The 17635-nt window shown below is 38.8% G+C and overlaps 1 protein-coding gene across 2 annotated transcripts in view; it reads right to left on the reverse strand.

The window, feature by feature from the left end:
* Positions 1 to 486: 486 nt before the first annotated feature.
* The window catches only part of side-II (sidestep II), a 75304-nt gene continuing 58155 nt past the window's right edge, over positions 487 to 17635 (reverse strand). The window contains exons 12-20 of one of the 2 annotated variants that reach the window (XM_044395106.2): positions 14241 to 14343; positions 12404 to 12515; positions 12181 to 12262; positions 10969 to 11110; positions 9063 to 9244; positions 7124 to 7311; positions 6889 to 6997; positions 5793 to 6043; positions 487 to 2311 (exon numbers count right to left, since the gene is read on the reverse strand). In XM_044395106.2, coding sequence (XP_044251041.1) covers positions 1631 to 2311; positions 5793 to 6043; positions 6889 to 6997; positions 7124 to 7311; positions 9063 to 9244; positions 10969 to 11110; positions 12181 to 12262; positions 12404 to 12515; positions 14241 to 14343 — 1850 coding nt within the window. In that variant the 3' untranslated portion in view covers positions 487 to 1630. Of the gene's footprint in view, positions 2312 to 5792; positions 6047 to 6888; positions 6998 to 7123; positions 7312 to 9062; positions 9245 to 10968; positions 11111 to 12180; positions 12263 to 12403; positions 12516 to 14240; positions 14344 to 17635 lie in introns of both variants that reach the window. The other variant, XM_070211703.1, reaches the window with a different exon arrangement.

The following is a 17635-nucleotide window of genomic DNA, read 5'->3' on the forward strand; positions in this document are numbered from 1 at the left end:
GTTACAGGAATTCAATATATCCACTTATTCCGGCCTTCGAATTCAACTAGGATTCAACGTTCCATTCGGTTGACCATTCCAGTCGGCGAGTGGGTGTTTTTGGGCCCGATAAACCACCCACGTATAAATTTGATTTACTAATGAGCCAAGTCCAGTGGAGCGGGAAAAACAAGGGACCGAGGCAGGGAGCATATGAAATTTTAAGTAGTTTTTTCGCTTGGCACTTGCGGTTTGTCTTGCGGGTGTTGGGAATTGTGGTTGCCATGCGAACCGCAGGAACTGGCTGCACATCCCAGTTTCGGTGTCGATTTAAATTGGCCAAGTGGGGCCAAAAAAAGGATTTCGGACATGTGTCCAAAGTGTGTTCCGCAAAAAAGTGAAAATGAAAACCCACCGAAGTTGGTTTCAACTTCCAAATTAGATGTCGAAACCAAAATAAGTTTGCACCGCAAAAGGTTCTCCCAATAATTAATTAACTCTTTCGGGTTTGGTTTTTTCGTAGTTGATCTATATTTACTTTTCGCCCTTTGTTTACATTCCAAACACTTAATTTTGTTTTTTTCACAATATCCTTCCACTTAGCTAAACATATTTATTGATATTTATGCTTATTTCTGTTAGCCTAGCACAGTTTAAACTCTTTCATTTTCTATCGTCTAGCTTAGCTTAGGTCTAACGCTTTCCACTCTAAACATTTAACTTCAGTATTTATTTTTTAGCTCTAAGCAGGACCATTGGCCGATCAAGACGGCATTTCAAACATAAACTTTGATTAATTTACAATCATCAATATATTATGTACAACAACAAAGGGTCGCTTTGGGTCTGATTAGTATTCTCTTTATACAATTTACCTATTCTTAATGCCACGAATATATTTTATGTACAAGTACTCCTATGATATTTACCTTTCATTTCTGGAAATATTTTAGCTACAAAATATTTAGCTACTAAATCGTTTGAGTCTTTTTGAAGTTTCCTTAAATTAAAGTGTGTGGTTTAACTGTGTTGTAAAGTGTTCTTCATCCCTTATCGTTTTTTATTGATTTTCCGAAAAGAAGACTTTTTCTTGAAAATATCAGTTGTAAGTTTTCATATCTTTGCCTGGTTTTTAAATTCTTAAAAAATGCTGGGCATTGAGAATATGTTTCTTAAGCCTGTTTCGAATTTTACAATGAATTGAATAAATCTTCCAAAAGTTCCCATGATTATGAATTCATTTCCTTCTTTTTTAGTTGATATAACAAGGGATATGCTATTGAACCAGAAGATATGACGGGTTTTCTTTCAGTTACTGATCGGTTGCCTAATGTCTAGATTATATATGCACAGCACCTTAACGAGAAGATAACGGAACTGTAGCAATTTTTACTTTCATTAAAATGTGATTAAATGATTATTAGGATTTAAATTTAAATTAAATGAAATATATTAAGCGATAAATTTGTCATATAATGAGAGCTAATTATAAAACATTTTAAATAGAGTAGTGGCCATAAATCTATAATTAAATAAGGCTAAAAAAATGCATAAAAAATGAATGAATGTGAAAACTGCCACAATTCCGTCTGACATAGATTTATATTCCTACACAATAAATACATATATCCGCCATATCGAACTCCCCGATTTAGACACAGCTCTCGGGCACTCGCTGCGTCATCAGGCAGTCCTTAATCGCATTTATGTTGATGTTGTCGTCCAGATCCTGCGATGAGTTGCACGACGTGGTGGCCGTCGTGGTGGATCCCACCACGCCCATGACACTGCCGGCACTTCCCATCAGGAGACTGGAGCCGGAGTGGTGCGGTGGTGGCTGCTGGTGGTGCGTGGGATGATGGTGGAGGTGGTGCTGCTGCTGCTGGTGGTGGTGCCTGTTCAGGGTGGCCGTGTGACCCGTTGAACCACCACCCCCCGGTGGGTGGTGCAGCCGTCCGCTGGCATAGGCGTTCATGATGTAACCACCGCCGCTTCCCAGTCCCGGCGGCAGAGTGCCACCCACCCCACTGCTGTGCACCGGCTGCAGGTGGGCCGCCAACGTGGCCGTCGAGGAGAGCGAGGTGGGTGACCCAATGACTGTGCCACCCATTCCCAGCCCCATGCCCATGCCCACGCCCATTCCCCCGCCCATTCCCATGCCAAGCGGCTTGCCAAGGCCGCCCAGGATGCTGCTGCTGGGCGAGATTACGGTGCTGCTGCAGCCACCACCCACTGCCGCCACCGCCGCCAGGAGCTGCGCCCGCTGCGCGTTGATCTGATTGTAGGTGACAGTTGCATTCACCGCATCGCCGGACAGCATCGTCGTCGTCACCTGGAAGAAAAGCAGAGCAGATGGAGACATAGATACACTCAGCAAAACAAAATACATTGAGTTAAATGGAATAAATATAAATATTTCAAAAATATGATCCGATGAAACCTTATCCTATTTTAGACTCAAGGAAATATTATAAAAATTGTATTGAAAAAGTGTATAACCGCCAAAATTGTTGCATCGCCCTTCAAAAATAATTGAGTCTCAAATTCCATAAAAAAGAATTTTTTTTATTTTGTTATATTTTTTTCAATTATAAATGCATTCCTATAAAAGCAATTATTATTTTACATTTTATTTTATTTCTTTTTTATTTAAAATATTCAAAACATCTTAAAATATTTTTGCAAATTGTTAAATTAAGAGTAGGGAAATTAAAATCTATAGTTATTTAATTCTAAGCTAGTTATCAATTTGATGTTATTTTTTTTGAGTGCATTCCTTTTTTGCAACGGAAATCATTCGCCTGAAAGCAATCTGGAATCACCGCTCTAAAGTTTTCCACACGAACAAAATCAAATTCTTATGTTTGCAGTTTCCTGAACAATTTTAAATTACTAAAGAAATGTGACACAAATGCCTAAATTAATGTTGTTACCTTATAGAAAATCATAAAAATAATAGTGTAAAATATATCGTTTATTTGTAGTTAACGTATCAAAATGTAAAATTCATATTTTATCATTTTTAATTTTTTTTGTTATATATATGAGAAAATATTCAATTAAAGTGCGTCGATTGAAATTCAACACCATGGTTAAAGAACAATTTATTGTGCCGATACTCCTGCGATATTCGATACAATGATGTTTCGAACGGCCCCTCTCAGTCCTCGGCCTCCGCAATCCAATTAGCTCAAATGATTATTCCGAAATGCTCGAATTTCGACTGGAACATCTAAAATGCTGCCGACCAATACTTTTGTTATTTGCCCGTTTTTATTTAGCTGGGGCTGGCAAAGCGAAATGGAATTCTAATTGAAATCTCAATGCAATTTCCAGGTGGCGGGTGGGGAATGGCCTCCTGAATGTTCGGCTGTTATGGCTGGCAATATTTAAAATTATTTAATTAACGAATTGAGTTATGCTGCGATTGCCCACTGGCCGGTTTTCGACCATACCATCCACCCATCCAACCGCATTTTAAGCCTGCCTGGAATGGTAATTTAAATGTAATTGAAATCTGCGCAGCAAATCCCATTTACAGAATGAAACAGAACAGAAATTCCCTTTCAGCCCCGACAGCGTATCCGATTTGGGTTCGGAATCGGATACTTTGTTATCTGGGGGTTTCGAGTGCAGAGCGGGTTGGGAATAAAAACCGCAGCGTTGGCTGATTTCCCAGCTACTTCTGTTTCGGCCTTTTTTTTCTGCATTGCAAATTGGTTTTGGACACCCCCAATGTCCAATGTTTTGGCCAGATTAGTGATATATATACATATATTCGCGGCCTGGCAGTCAATTGGTCATGGCCGCTGCATATGGCCGCTTCCCGCTGCTCTAATCTCGTTCGCACAGCTTATGGTAATGGCTTTCGGGGATCTCGACCGTTGTCAGCGCATAAAGAATATATATAGAAACATACAGATATCTGAATATTCATATGTGCGGGGGGTGGGCCATAAATAAATTCTAATTGCGAACTTAATGAAATGAAAACAAATGTGTTTTCGCCCGACACTCTAATCTCGAATGAATGGTCGGCGCACAAAAAATCGCATGTGCAAAAGTGGGGATACAAAAAAATTTAAAATATAAAGTCAACGTGGTAATAAAATTTATTATATGGAAAGCAATCGACATGTTTGGGATTTAACTTTTGTGGCGAATAATTTACTAAATAATTCAGGTGAAATATATTTACTGAGTTAGATTAACTTTTAGCATTTCCAAGTGCACAGAAAAAAAAGAACGATATGGAATTGGATCAATTCTACCTTATTACATTTCAATAAAAAGCCGATCAAATAAAAGATCTTAAAGAAATATAAATTTTACCAGCACATATTAATTTGATATTTTGTCCATTTTTTTTCTTTAGGAAATGCATTTAAATAGATTATTTCTTTTACTCTCTAGTTGCATTTCCGTCTTTCAGCACACCTGTTGCCACTTTAAGAGGCACTCCATCCATCAGTTACGAAAAAAAGAAAATATTTCTAGGGATCCACGGATTTGGCCAAACGGACAGCCAAGTTTCGTGCTCAATACAAATGCAGGGGAAAAATTGATTGATTACGGCCCTCTCAACATGATATATTGTGTTTTAAAAATCTCGCAATTACCTCAGAGCCCAACAACAGCCTGGCTGCACGATGAATCCCCCGATTTAGCCAATGGATTTTTATTTATAACCTGAGTGGCAGTGCAAAGAGTGGGAATTTCGAAGGAGCCGTGACAGTTTAAAAGCTTTTTTTAATACACTCGGGGTGTCGGAGGGTTTTGGGGGCTTTCGGGGAACGACTGACTGAGATGGAGGACTGGAGTTCGGTTGCCTGGGATGCTGTTTAGCAATTTGACAATCTGAGTAGTTGATTGCTTTCAGTGCACCGACGACCAGATTGCCAGAAGACAGAGGACAGAGGACCACGAAGTCTGGGCAATAGTAGCCCAGTTAATACGAACCGCAACTGACAACTGACAGACGTTAAACGCTCCAACTGGGCTTGGATTGGATTCATGGACTAACGGGCCGGACTATCTGGCCATCTGGACTCCACCTTTCTCTACGGACTGTTTGCAACAAACCTTGCCAAATCAAATTGCATTACGGAGAATAAAGCAAAGCACAAACGGCAAACGGCAAACGACTTTGTCTAACTTTCATTTGCTCTTGCTTATCGCTCGCCCACAAGGATGAATTTCCCAAGGTGACACGTTTTAATTATTTCACAATCCATCAAAAGTGATGAGAGCCTGCTGGGTGGGACCTTTCATTCAATGGACACTTACGAATCGACTTAAAGTGCTAGTCGGTTTTTCGAAATTTAAGATAACTTGATGGAGAATCGGTACTATTGAAAACTTAGGAAATAAATATGATTAAAATTAATTTTTGGACATCGTAACCATTTAAGAAATAATAATACAATTTAATTTTATGAAAAACATATACAACTTATTTTTATATTTCTTCGTAAATTAAATCCATTAAAGCTAAATAATTTTTTGCAAACTTTGTTTAGAATTTGAGACATCATTTTTAACCTAATTGTTTTTATTTTAAACTATGCTTGTGAATTTAAACTTATAAAAGTGATGATAACTTTTAAAAGAATTTTTGTTTGCCCACTGTTTAAAAAAAAGAGAAAATTGCTGTCATTTAAAGCAATACAAATCATGTACTTTTTTTTTAAATTTTAAATTTGTTTAGGTACTGCCAAGGTAGGTATAATTCTGTCTAATGAATTTGCCTTCAGTTTGTCCCTGCACTATGTAAAAACCCGCAATCCGGATCGCTTGTTCATTTGAGTACTTACATTGCCATTCGGTGACCACTTGGAAACGCCGCCTCCCGATGTAGCCGATGCGAACTGATGGCCATCTGTGGCAGATGCCCCAGCTCCTCCCACCGATCCTCCTGCTGCGGCTGCTGATGCCGTGTTTGTGTTGGCCACCGATACCGAGGACACCACCGCCGTGGAGGTGCTGCTCCCTGTGGCGGTGCCGGCGGTGGTGCTGCCCACATTGGAGGCGTTGCTGCCACTGCTGCCGGCGCTGCTGCCGCCGACTGCTTGATTGAAATTTATTGATGAGCCATGAGAGGAGGAAGCCACGTTGTGTCCGTGTGTCCGTATGTCCGTATGTCCGCGTGTCCGTGAGTTAGAGATTGGCGGGTTCCGTCGTTAAAAATATTTACGATTAAAAGAAAATTGCATTGGTTGATTGGATTGGATTGGTTCAGTTTGGTTTTCGGTTTGGCATCCGTTTGGCATCGGTGGTCGTATTGTTGTTGTGTTGATGAGATTGATTACGATTGCGGGTCGGGTCGCCAAAGAACAATGGTTGTGGATTTGCAGATAGCGGAATGCGATTGCCATTGCGATTGCGGGACACATGGAAGTAAATGTCGGCGAAAGTGGCCATAAAATTTGATTAAAGTTTAATGCTCAAAGTGCACACTATAAAAAAAGCAGCTTTATTCCCGGTTACTCCGGCAGGACACTTGACTCGCGGGGTGACATTAAAAAGCGAAACCGAAATTGAGCTATACTGCGCAAGTGACTCCTGCTTGCCCTGCACTGAGAGAAATGGTGATACCTTTTAGTGGAACAAAAAAATGTTCAATGAAAAACTTTTTTCTATATCTACAAAAGTTGTTTTAGATTAATCCAAAAAATTTAAATTATATTTTAAATATTATTTAGAAAACATAAATATTACATTTCAAATGTTGACTTTTTATACTTTTATAACTTAAAAAAAAATAGAATAAAATATTTTATTTCTTCTTTGATCTCAATAATGTATTATATATAATCTTAAATAATTTTTCCTGTGTTCCCTAGAACCTTTTCCACACATTCTCCCCAAGTCAAGTGCCCCTGAAGTGTCAGTAACTGTTTATAATCTTACCATATTGCGATGGTATTACGTCCGGATCACGTTCGTCCTCAACCAAATCCTCTGATGATTTCGTTTTTATGTCCGTGTGCTGCCAGCGCGGCTTCTCCAAGTTTCCGCCCTACAAACAAGGAGAAAGTCCAACGAGGAAATAATACGTACATTAATTGCTCGAAAATCGTTTGGGGAATGTGGGCTACGGGTGGGTAGGTTGGTGGATTGGTAAAAGTCTCCAGACTTAACCTACCTTAAAGACATCACTCGGCTGGGCCGTAACTCCGGCGGCGGTGGCCTTGCTGCCGTGATGACGATTCCTCCGCAAATTGTGCACAAATGTCACCACGAATATTCGTATCGCGATGGCCACACCAATAATTATGATCGTCAGGACACTGCCGACAATCACCGGCGACAATGTCAGTGTTACATCGTCGTCTGTTTGTTGTTATTCGCGTAATTACAGGTTGACAATCGGCGTTCATAAATCATCATCGGGTTTTAGATAGATTGCCATCAAGCCACCACACATATATATCCGCACACACATCAAATTGATTGCCGATGGAAGTGGTAGTTAAGGTTCCATAGGTGGGCAGAACGTTAAATTTGTCGACATTTGACGGTTTTATTTTTAGCCAAAAGGAAATTCACATGAAAATGAGAAGGCAAGAGCAGAGAGTGGAGGAGAGCATGTATTTTATGAGTTATATGTACGTTATTTGTGCTTTGGTTGCATAAGAAGGGGCGATTTATGATTAATTGGTTGGGAGGACAGTGGAAAAATCCATACATAAATCAGGGTTCTTATAAGAACTGCTTTGTGTGTGGTTAAAACAAGGGTTTTATTATGAAACTATGAATAATATTATACGATTTAATAATGATAATAATTGAATTATTTCCACGATATATATACATATTCATTTTTCGGGTCTTTTTCATTACTAAAGTTTGCCTTTTAAGGGCCGGTTTCTCGAGTGCCGGCTAACATTTCTCGAACAGATAAAGTCCCTGCTAAGGCATTTTGGCTTTCTCGAGCATAAATGTGAGAGCTAACTTTGACAGGGACTCGGAGTCCCTGTTAAGCGTTTTCGACTCGATAGAATGACAGCTGATTTCCCAAAGCCAACTATGAAGAAGAAACGAAATCACAACTATCTTTTCTTTTAAATTATACCCAAACAGCTGATGAAATAATCGAAGCATGCCATTTTTTGCGCTTCACACCACAATTCTGTGCGTTAACAGCTCTCTGTAATTGTTTCTCGTTCAGATAAATTAAAGCAGTCGAGAAAGCGGATTTGCTTTTACGAACAGTTTATCTGGTATTTAAGTTTTTCAAACAGATAGCTATCAGGGATTTTGACAGGGACTCGAGAAACCAGCCCTAAATGTAAATAAATGGATTTTAATTTTAAAGTTTGTTAGTTTAAACTTTAAAGTAGATACTTCCTGCAAAAACTTTCAGGACGCGATTATTTATACTCTACAATATTTTTAATAACCGAAAGAAAATTGTAGAAACATTGCTAGTTGCTTTTATAAATTTTTCTCACAAAATAAGAATTTAGAAATATTTTATTTACATTTTTATGAAGTTCTAACAATTAATAAAAATCATTATTATAGAAAATTGGGTTTATATAATATCCATAGCAACCTGCTCCACTGTTCAAAGTCTTGTACGATCCGCTCAAGTCAAAAAGTAATTTTACACATATTTTACGCCATCACAGGATGGCAGCAATGGAATGGGGATGGGGATGTGGATGACGACGAGGACGAGGATGTGCCCTTCAGGCTGGCATGTTGATTGGAGTAAGTACTGCAGATGACTGGCGGAGGAGCCCACCTGTCAAGTGTCACAGGCAATGGGGGTTGGGATTTAAGGGAGGAGGCCTATAACCTGCATGCGATTAATGCAGGCCAGGAAATCACTGGCTGGGCCAAAGAAGCCCGAACCCAAGCCGATATAATTCTCGGCATACAGCGGCCATCAGAAGCTCACTGCTCACTTGTCAAAAGCATAAGCCCCAACCACCCACGCACATAGAGGAGCTGGATCTCCAATCCCGGCATCAGCATCCACATCCATCGCATCGCATCATCCATCAATCAAGGCAAATTGTGGTGTTCGCTTTTTCGGGGGCGGCCAGCGCCATCTGGCGGCTGGTAGTGCCACTCACCTGTCTTGTAAGCTGTTGAGCCAATTATGAAATCGGGCAGCAGATAAGCGGCGCTGCGGCCCTTCTGGTTGTACGAATAGATGCGGAGCCGCAGCGAGTTGTTCTCCTGGACCATCATCGAGGTCAGGGTGTCCAGGTTCTCCAGCGAAAATAGTGCCTCCTCGGCGTTGCTCAAATTGAATCTGCAAAAGGAGAAAAGAGCAGAGGGACTTAGTACAAAAGGGCAATGGGTTCGAGATGATTGCGAATTAAATCAAACGAAATGGCCAGGAAATCAACGGCATTAAGCCCTTAATCAAATGTGCGGGGGCTGAGCGAAAGAAAAAGCCAATGCCGCAAATACTTTTTGGCAGCCCTTTTCCTTTTGGCATTTTTACGGGTTTTCCGCTGGCATGTTTTCCTAACCCCAAGTAGCCCCCTCTCCAGAAAAAAACCCTCATAAGATATTCGCTCTTTCCAATCATGACCTCAATTTGAATTTGATGCCTTTGCCAACGAATGCGGCTTTGACTTGTCTGCCTCTTGGATTCCCCACAATCCTTTCCTCGCAAACTTCTGAAATATTACGGTTCAATGTCTATATATATTTCTGCCAAACATTTTAACATTGATGACGATGTTTGTTGGGTTCTTTTTCCCCCGTTTTTGTTTGTTTTGTTTTGATGATGTCTTTGTTTTTTAATAACAAAATGTTTATTTGGAAAAAATATTTGTCATGAATTTATGCGAAAGGAAAAGCGATACGAGGACAACCCTCGCATAATGTTATGTGCGCATATGAATTTGATTTCCATTTCCGCATTTCCCCATTTACCATATAAACCATAAACATGGCATACGCATTTAATATCCACTATGAATTCAATGGCTTGAGGACCCATTTAAAGACAAACACACAGTGCCCAAGAGCGAGCAGTTTCACGCCTAATTACACACCTACATGGAGTGCTTTGCACATATCTTATTAGGTGGAGAGCACTTGAAATACATTTACCCTGAGTTCCCCATCCAAACTATTATGGAATAAAATCATGCTGGTACATCTGTCTTTGTGGGGGTGTCATCTGCAGACATCTTCCTGCGATTGCGGGGGTTCAAAGGTGTTCGGCCAAACATGACCATGCATACATAATTATTAGCCCCCAAGGTTTGCCGTGGGACTTAAATCGATTATTGCTGGGAATAAATGGTCAAGCTCAGATTTGAGCAATAAAAAAAACTATTAGGTTTACTTTCTTATGTAGTCTAGGTACAATCCTAATATATTGTCACTTTTCAAGACTACAAAATTCTGAAAATCCCAAGTTAAAGGTTGAGTAACTTATATAATCATACGAAAAATAAAATATATAAACACAATTATTAATTTTACAATACATATATTCACACAATAAAAATCGAATAAAAAATCAAATAATACCTACAAACGAAATTAAATAAATTAAATTATTTGTTTTGGTTCTAAGCAAAAAAATAAAAGTAAAAAATGATACATAGGTGCGTATTAGAAAATGATTCCATTGAAAAAATTAAAGCTGTTATGAGTGAAAAATTTAATAAAATAAATACAATTAACAAAATTCTTTTAAATACAGTAATGCGCTTAGAAATTAGTTTCGAATTCAGCTTAATTTCACAAACGTTTAATTTCCCACGTTCCATTTGGTTAAAGCTAGAGCGTTTTCCATGGCCCGCCAGAGGGTTAAAGTTCAGGCACATACATGAATGCGAAATGTGCTTTCCCCAAAACGATATGGAGCCATTTGTTTGACATATGTTCCATATCTGGGCTCCGGGTCAAGTTGGACCGGACATAAGCGGCTTAAAATCAAGCCCCCGAGCGGAAGTGAAAAGGGGCAGCTCTGTCCCCCTGGCAGCTGTAGTTATAGTTGATTAATATGCTTACCTGGTGATGCCGGTGCGTGTTGAAAACATTTCCAGTACAAATATTTGCGGCAGGCCGCCGTCATAGCCCGGTATGCACTGTATGTCAACACTCAGCTCAGTTCGGTTGAAGACGGTACAATTGCTGACGGCATTCGGCAGGGCTGCAATCGGAATCGCAATGGGAATGGGATTTGCACAGTCCGCACACATTCGCATCCAGGAATCAGATTTATGTTTGGGTCCCCAGTTACGCAGGAAATTAACAAGCAGCAGCATCGGGAAAAGTCAAAGAGTGGAGCATGAGTGTTGGTTCTTTTTTGGGGAATGCAATCCCGAATCCCCAAACTGCCCCCCAAAAATGCACAATGGTTCTGGTTTTCGGTATGACTCAGTCTTTCTCTCTGTCTGCCGGTCTGTCCATTTTCCGGAGGTGGTTTGCCCCCCAGTTCGGCTTTCCGAGTACTCTGTTTGCCACTGTTTGCATGCGGCATTAACATGTTAAGGTCAAATTGCACGTAATGAAGCAACAGCAAACAGCCGCACAACACAACCGATGGGATAGGAGAAGCCTGGAGCAGCCTTTCGACATTTGTGCATACGGGGATTTTAACTGACATAAGACTGCCTTTGATATATGAAATATGATCCTTTCTATGAGCTTATCCAAAAATATTAAAAATATGCTCTTTTGTTGATATTTAAATAGTAAAATTCTTTAAATTGAAAACAAATATTATATATATAATAAATCTTAATCACTATTAACAATATTACCACATTAATATTAGATGACAACTCTGTAAATTTTTTTTGATTTTACGGTCTTGATGCTGAGCTATTTAGTTGAAAATTTAAATACATTTTACTGGTAAATGGAACTAAATTTGTCTAGTCAAAAATATTGTTATTTTCATTAATCACTATTGACGATTCGTTAACATTTTACCATAATAACCTTTAACCTTTAGTACTAAGTCAAAAATAGAGTTGTATTAATTTTCAGGATCTATTCTATTCTACTTTATTATTATTTTCAATTAGATTGGACCCAAAATAAAGTAAACTAATTAGACTAAAAAGTTGTATGGTATTATTAAAAAAAAAGTGTTTTCATTTTAGTTTGTCCTAGAGAGTTAGAACTCTTTATGTTGACCCATGAGCCCCTTATAACCACCGATTGTGGACCATTTACAAGATATGTGTTTTCCCCCATCTCCTACTAAAAACTTACCGGCCAGGACCACTTGGAAGAGGCAGGGATGCTGCTGGGTGCCCACCTCGTTGGAGGCCCAGCACGACAGTGTGCCATAATCCTGCGAATACATATTTATTTATTATTTAAAATGCGGCTCTTGCTTAATTGCCCGGAGCTGACTTCGGTCTCCGCTGTGGACACACTATATATATACACCAAAATATATATATAGAGGGGGTGGAGGAATCGGCGTGTTTACCTGATCTGTGACCGGTGTGTACTTTAAAATGCTGCGGCTGCCGTTCACGCTGAATCGCTCGCTGCCCACGTCCAGAGTTTCGCCCGAGTTGTTGAATTTCCAGCGAAAAGTCCTGCAAAATGTTTATGTGCACATGTGTGAGTAAGTTGCGTTGACATTTTGACAGAAGTGTGTGATGGTGTGTGTGTGCAGGAGGCAGGACTTCAGTGACATCGGCGAAAAACGAACAGGTAAAATGGGGAACAGGAGCCGGCGAGTGAAACATGTTTGCGAAGTTTCCATTTTTAAAATAGCTTGTTAAAATATTAAAGGTTAAGCGGAGGATGGATGGAGAGTCCAGTCCTCATCGGATGGAAACTCACACATTTGGAAGCCTTTTAAAAGGTTAATTATCTCTGGCATATTCGGTCGGACGCTTTCGCATCTTGGCAGTGCAAAAATAAACTTAAATCAATAAAAACAGAAAATCCATTTAAAACATCGTCGTGGTGGTGCGGGAAAAAGGTAAATGAAATCAATAAAAGACTGAAAATATGCTGGCCGATGTGGGAGACTTTGAGCCGGGAAGAACTCGATGTCAACAACAATGCCAATATCTTTGATTTATTTCTGGTAATTAATCTTGCGAATCCTTTAACTGAACCATTCGTTAAATATGGGGCCGATATAAAAAGAGGAAGAACTTTAGGTAAATATTTAAATATACAGTTCCTGGATTAATAATGGAAAATAAAAATAATAATCTTAAACTTTATTTATTTCTGATAATTTCGAATATAAATTTTATATATATTTCTCCAACTATTCAACAAATAATAATAAACCTTTTTTGTTTTCCTGCACTTGTTTCTCTATTTTTGTCCTCCATAATTTGAATTCGTTATGTACTTTCTGCAACAGTTTTTGATTAAATTTTAATACATTAACATGCTGTGGTAATACATTTTTTACCCCGCCGCTTGTCAGGCGTTTAAATGCTGATAAATTAACTTGACGCCCCGCGAGTTCTTTTCCCTCCGGGCCAAACCCATCGCCCAAAAGCTCGCAGCAGCTTTTTAATGTTCACGCTATGCTCCAGCCAGCCCCAGTTTTCCTTCGATATTTTCCACAGCTTTTCCAGCCAGCAGCCACAACAATTACACGGCGCCGCAGCTGCCTTGGCCTCGGCCTCGCATATTTTCCGCCGGCTAATGATTAATTATTTTAGCATAAAGCGTCAGCACAAGACGCAGTACAACAGCAACAGAAAAGCAGAGAAAAAAAATTGAAATTAAATACAAGACAAGACAGAATGTAAGGGGGATGCCTCTCAGACATCTCGGACTCTAGGAAGAGTGGCAGCTGGCCGGGCCTCAGTGGTGTGGCCTCATTAAAAAAACATTAAAGTGCGCCACATTCCCGCTGTCCGAGACCAAATCCCAGCTCCATGCGAATGGCAAAGCCAGTTGCACATTTAAAATGAATTAAAATCAACAATTTAAAGTCCGTGGAAAAGAAATAACAGAAAGTACGACAAACAAAGAAAAACCGGATAAAAGAGAAAATCCCAAGGAATGAATACCAAACAAAAAAAAACAGAAAATTGTTAAATTTTCTCACATTTGCTACAAAATAAACAGCATTTTCCGCTACGCACTCACGCACAGACACACTCACGCGCCTGCACACACACAATCACAATCATTTGTCAATTTTACAAACTTCCTTTCAACAGGAAACCGGAAGCAATCGCCTACAACACAGCAAAAACCTTTATGAGGGCTGAGTGGAAGGGGAAGGAAGGAGGAGGGGGATTTCCAGAAAGCTTTTCCGATTTCTACTTTTTGTTTGAACTTACCGCGGCGGCGGATCGGCTTGAATTTCGCACACAACCTCAACAGTCTCGTCCTTGGAGGCGCCAATTAATATCACGCGGTCGGAGTGCTTGCAAATGGGCGTGTCTGTAATGAGGAGATTTAGATAAGTCAGTGGGGAAAAATTCCTTATAGGTGACAATATTTATGATGATTGAAGAAACCAACCCCCGTCCTTTTTTTTGGAATTCAGCTTTTCTTTGGGAGACCACACATTTGGAGTTACCTTTGGCAAGGACCCGCCCCAACATTTGGTCCTTCGAGCCGGATCAAATGTTTTTTTCCTAAAATAAAAACTCCAAGTATCGAAAGCTACATTGTTCAAATTATAATTTAATCAAATAAAAACACCTCTAAACGAGGTAAAAAACTAGTGACGAACGCACCATCAACATACAAAAGTTCTGATATCAACATTTGTGACGAAAAATTATTACACTCGTCATTGAATAGACTTTCTAATATTTTCACATTCGGCCCGCCCTAGCAAACTATTCCACCCTTTTTCCCTTCACAGGCATTTTCTATTGCAGCGTGCCGAATGAGAAAATATTAGAAAGTCTATTTAATGACGAGTGTAATAATTTTTCGTCACAAATGTTGATATCAGAACTTTTGTATGTTGATGGTGCGTTCGTCACTAGTTTTTTACCTCGTTTAGAGGTGTTTTTATTTGATATCAGAAGTTTTTGTTTGTTTACTTTTGCACTCATAGGTGCTAATATAAACATGTAAATTTAAATTGGTCATAAATCATAATTTTTAAACTATTGTATTTTAACGAATTAATTTAAAAAGGCGTTGAAGTATTTCAAAATACCTTTTAAACGAGGTATAGCACATGTCTGTACCTTTAGTAGTGTAGAACTTACAAACTAACGAAATTTAGCTATTTTTAGCTTTTTCCCGCTAAAGTAGCGGCTTTTTCCAAAAGTCGTAGAACAAAAGATTCCTATATGGAACTCTTAAGTGCAAATTTACTGATTCCATGACCCTAAAGTACAGTTCGGATACCCTCACACAAAATTCAATACTCAGGGAGCGTTAATTGTTCGAGCTGGCAAAAGTGGCTATTTTCGTATAAAAATAACTTTTAAACGTGACTTTTTACAGTAATGTGCTATGTACCAAAATTTAAGTAATCTCAAGGGCTATACAGTTTAAAGTTTTAAAGAAAATCGTTAGAGCCGTTTTTGAGAAAAATAAAAAAAAGCTAAAAAAAAAGTTTTAAAAAATTGTCTTTTGTTCATATTTTTTTAACTATTACTTTTACACAAATTACATATAAGTGGCGTTTATAGCATTTAAAAATACCTTTCAAACGAGATGCAGCACAAGTCTGTAGCTTTAGTAGTATAGAAGTTACGGCTTTCCTAATTTTAGCTATTTATAGCTGTTTTCCCGCTAAACTAGCGAGTTTTTCCAAAAGTGGTAGAACAAAAGTTTTTTATATCGATGTGATGAACGTCATATAAAATTTTCAAAACTTAAAAAACATGTTTTGGACAAACTGACAAACTGACAAACTGACAAACTGACAAACTGACAAACAGAATTAAATTTTCATTTTGGGAAGACGAAGAAAATCTTATTTTGGCTATAACTTTTGAACGGAGCGTCGGATTTTGACAAATGACCCCTCATTCGACGGGTATTTTTAAAAGGAATACAACTAAAACATTGCGAGGGGGCATTTATCCCCACCGGCCCTAACAGCTCCAAATTTCGAAATTTTCACTTTTTCACTTTCACCGCTCTCTCTCCCAAGCCAATTGATTTTCTTAAAGTCTTGGTATGCAATCCTGTTAGTTTTCGCAATACCTTTCGATAGGTGTATCATTCATTATGATCGGACCATCACAGTAGATTTTCATTTTTTCGTGTATATATAGTAGTCGCCTTCGCACACTCTCCTGGTGCGCTTCGTCACTACATGGACTGCCGTCCATAGTGATACCTATTTTTTTTATCCATTTAATAATATCAAAATCGTTTTTGTAATTACTAAGTATTAATTATTTAAAATTAGAAAAAAGAAAAATTGATTAATTTTGTGCAGAATTTAGGAATAATACAATTTTATTTTACCAAAACATTAATTGCAAAATATAAATAAATTATAAAATCAAGGATTTATTTCCTGAAAATTCAAATAATTATATATATACCTATTAAAATTAAATTTTATATTGAACCACATATTATTATTAAGAACTAGCTCTTACAAACTCTGTTTAGTATTATGTTTACGTATCCCTTTGATTTACCAGCAAAGGCAGATAAACTTCATTCGCATAAGCTCGTAAAATATTCGTTTACCTATAAATTTTATATAAATCCAATTCGAACACAATTTGAATCCCCTGAAGCCTTGTCTTTGACAAAATCACACTCTTTTATTTTTATGTCGAGCATTTCCGGATTCTCTGGCACCTGTTGAATGACAACTGAGATACCTTATCAGCGGTAGGACATTAAAATGTCCTGAAAATCGTTTGGGGGGAAATGAGCCGAAGTATTTGGCTTGTGTGGGTGGGCGTGGCAGGTGAAAAACGCACAAAAGTGATTTAGACAGCCGGAACCGAACGAAAAGAGTGACGCCTTCGCATCAGGCTGTCAGCCAGTTAGTTAGTTGGATGGGAAAACGGGTGGGAAAATTCCTAATGGAAAAGCCGGCAGAGCGAGGAGAACCCTCTTCTCGCTTACGGGAAATTAATTAATGTGGCAACATGATTTAGTACTTCCCAGGTAAATAGGCGTTCCATAAATGTTAAAGGATTATTAGCTGACGGCACACGTGGCGTATGCGTAATTTGCTGTCGTCGACGGGCGCTGACTTTCACTCTCCCTTTCTCCCCACTTTCTCGCACATCCGTTCGCAACGTTTTTGAAGGCAACTTGAATTTCTGATGAATTGTTTATCTTCAAAAATGTACACAAAAACCAGAGGGGCGTAATTAATTAGCCGGAAAATTACGCCCAATTTTGGGTATCCTGCTAATTTTGTTGTTGTTGCCAACTTTGGTATTATTCATTTAAGAGTGGGGTGTGTGGGCCGAAAAGTATGTGGAGTGATTACTTAGTCGCTTTGCTAATTAAGCCGTACTTGAGTGGTAGAAAAGGGAAGTGGGGATACTAGGAACTGACCGAAATTATGAGCCAAATTCAATGTGAATCCTTTGTGGTAAATTCTCTTGACTGAATCAACAAGTAGTGCTTTCTGCGAACTTTCCCTATCGACATAAAAGCCAAATGCTATTTAACCCAAGATAAGCCGCATTAAGGTTTCCATTTAATCTATGCCTCCCTCTAATATCCTCCGCAATTATTTGATTCAAATATTATGTAATTCATGTAATGTTTAATTATAACCTTATGC

The sequence above is a fragment of the Drosophila takahashii genome, chromosome 2L, assembly GCF_030179915.1.
Source record: "Drosophila takahashii strain IR98-3 E-12201 chromosome 2L, DtakHiC1v2, whole genome shotgun sequence".
In the NCBI taxonomy this organism is placed as follows: domain Eukaryota; kingdom Metazoa; phylum Arthropoda; class Insecta; order Diptera; family Drosophilidae; genus Drosophila; species Drosophila takahashii.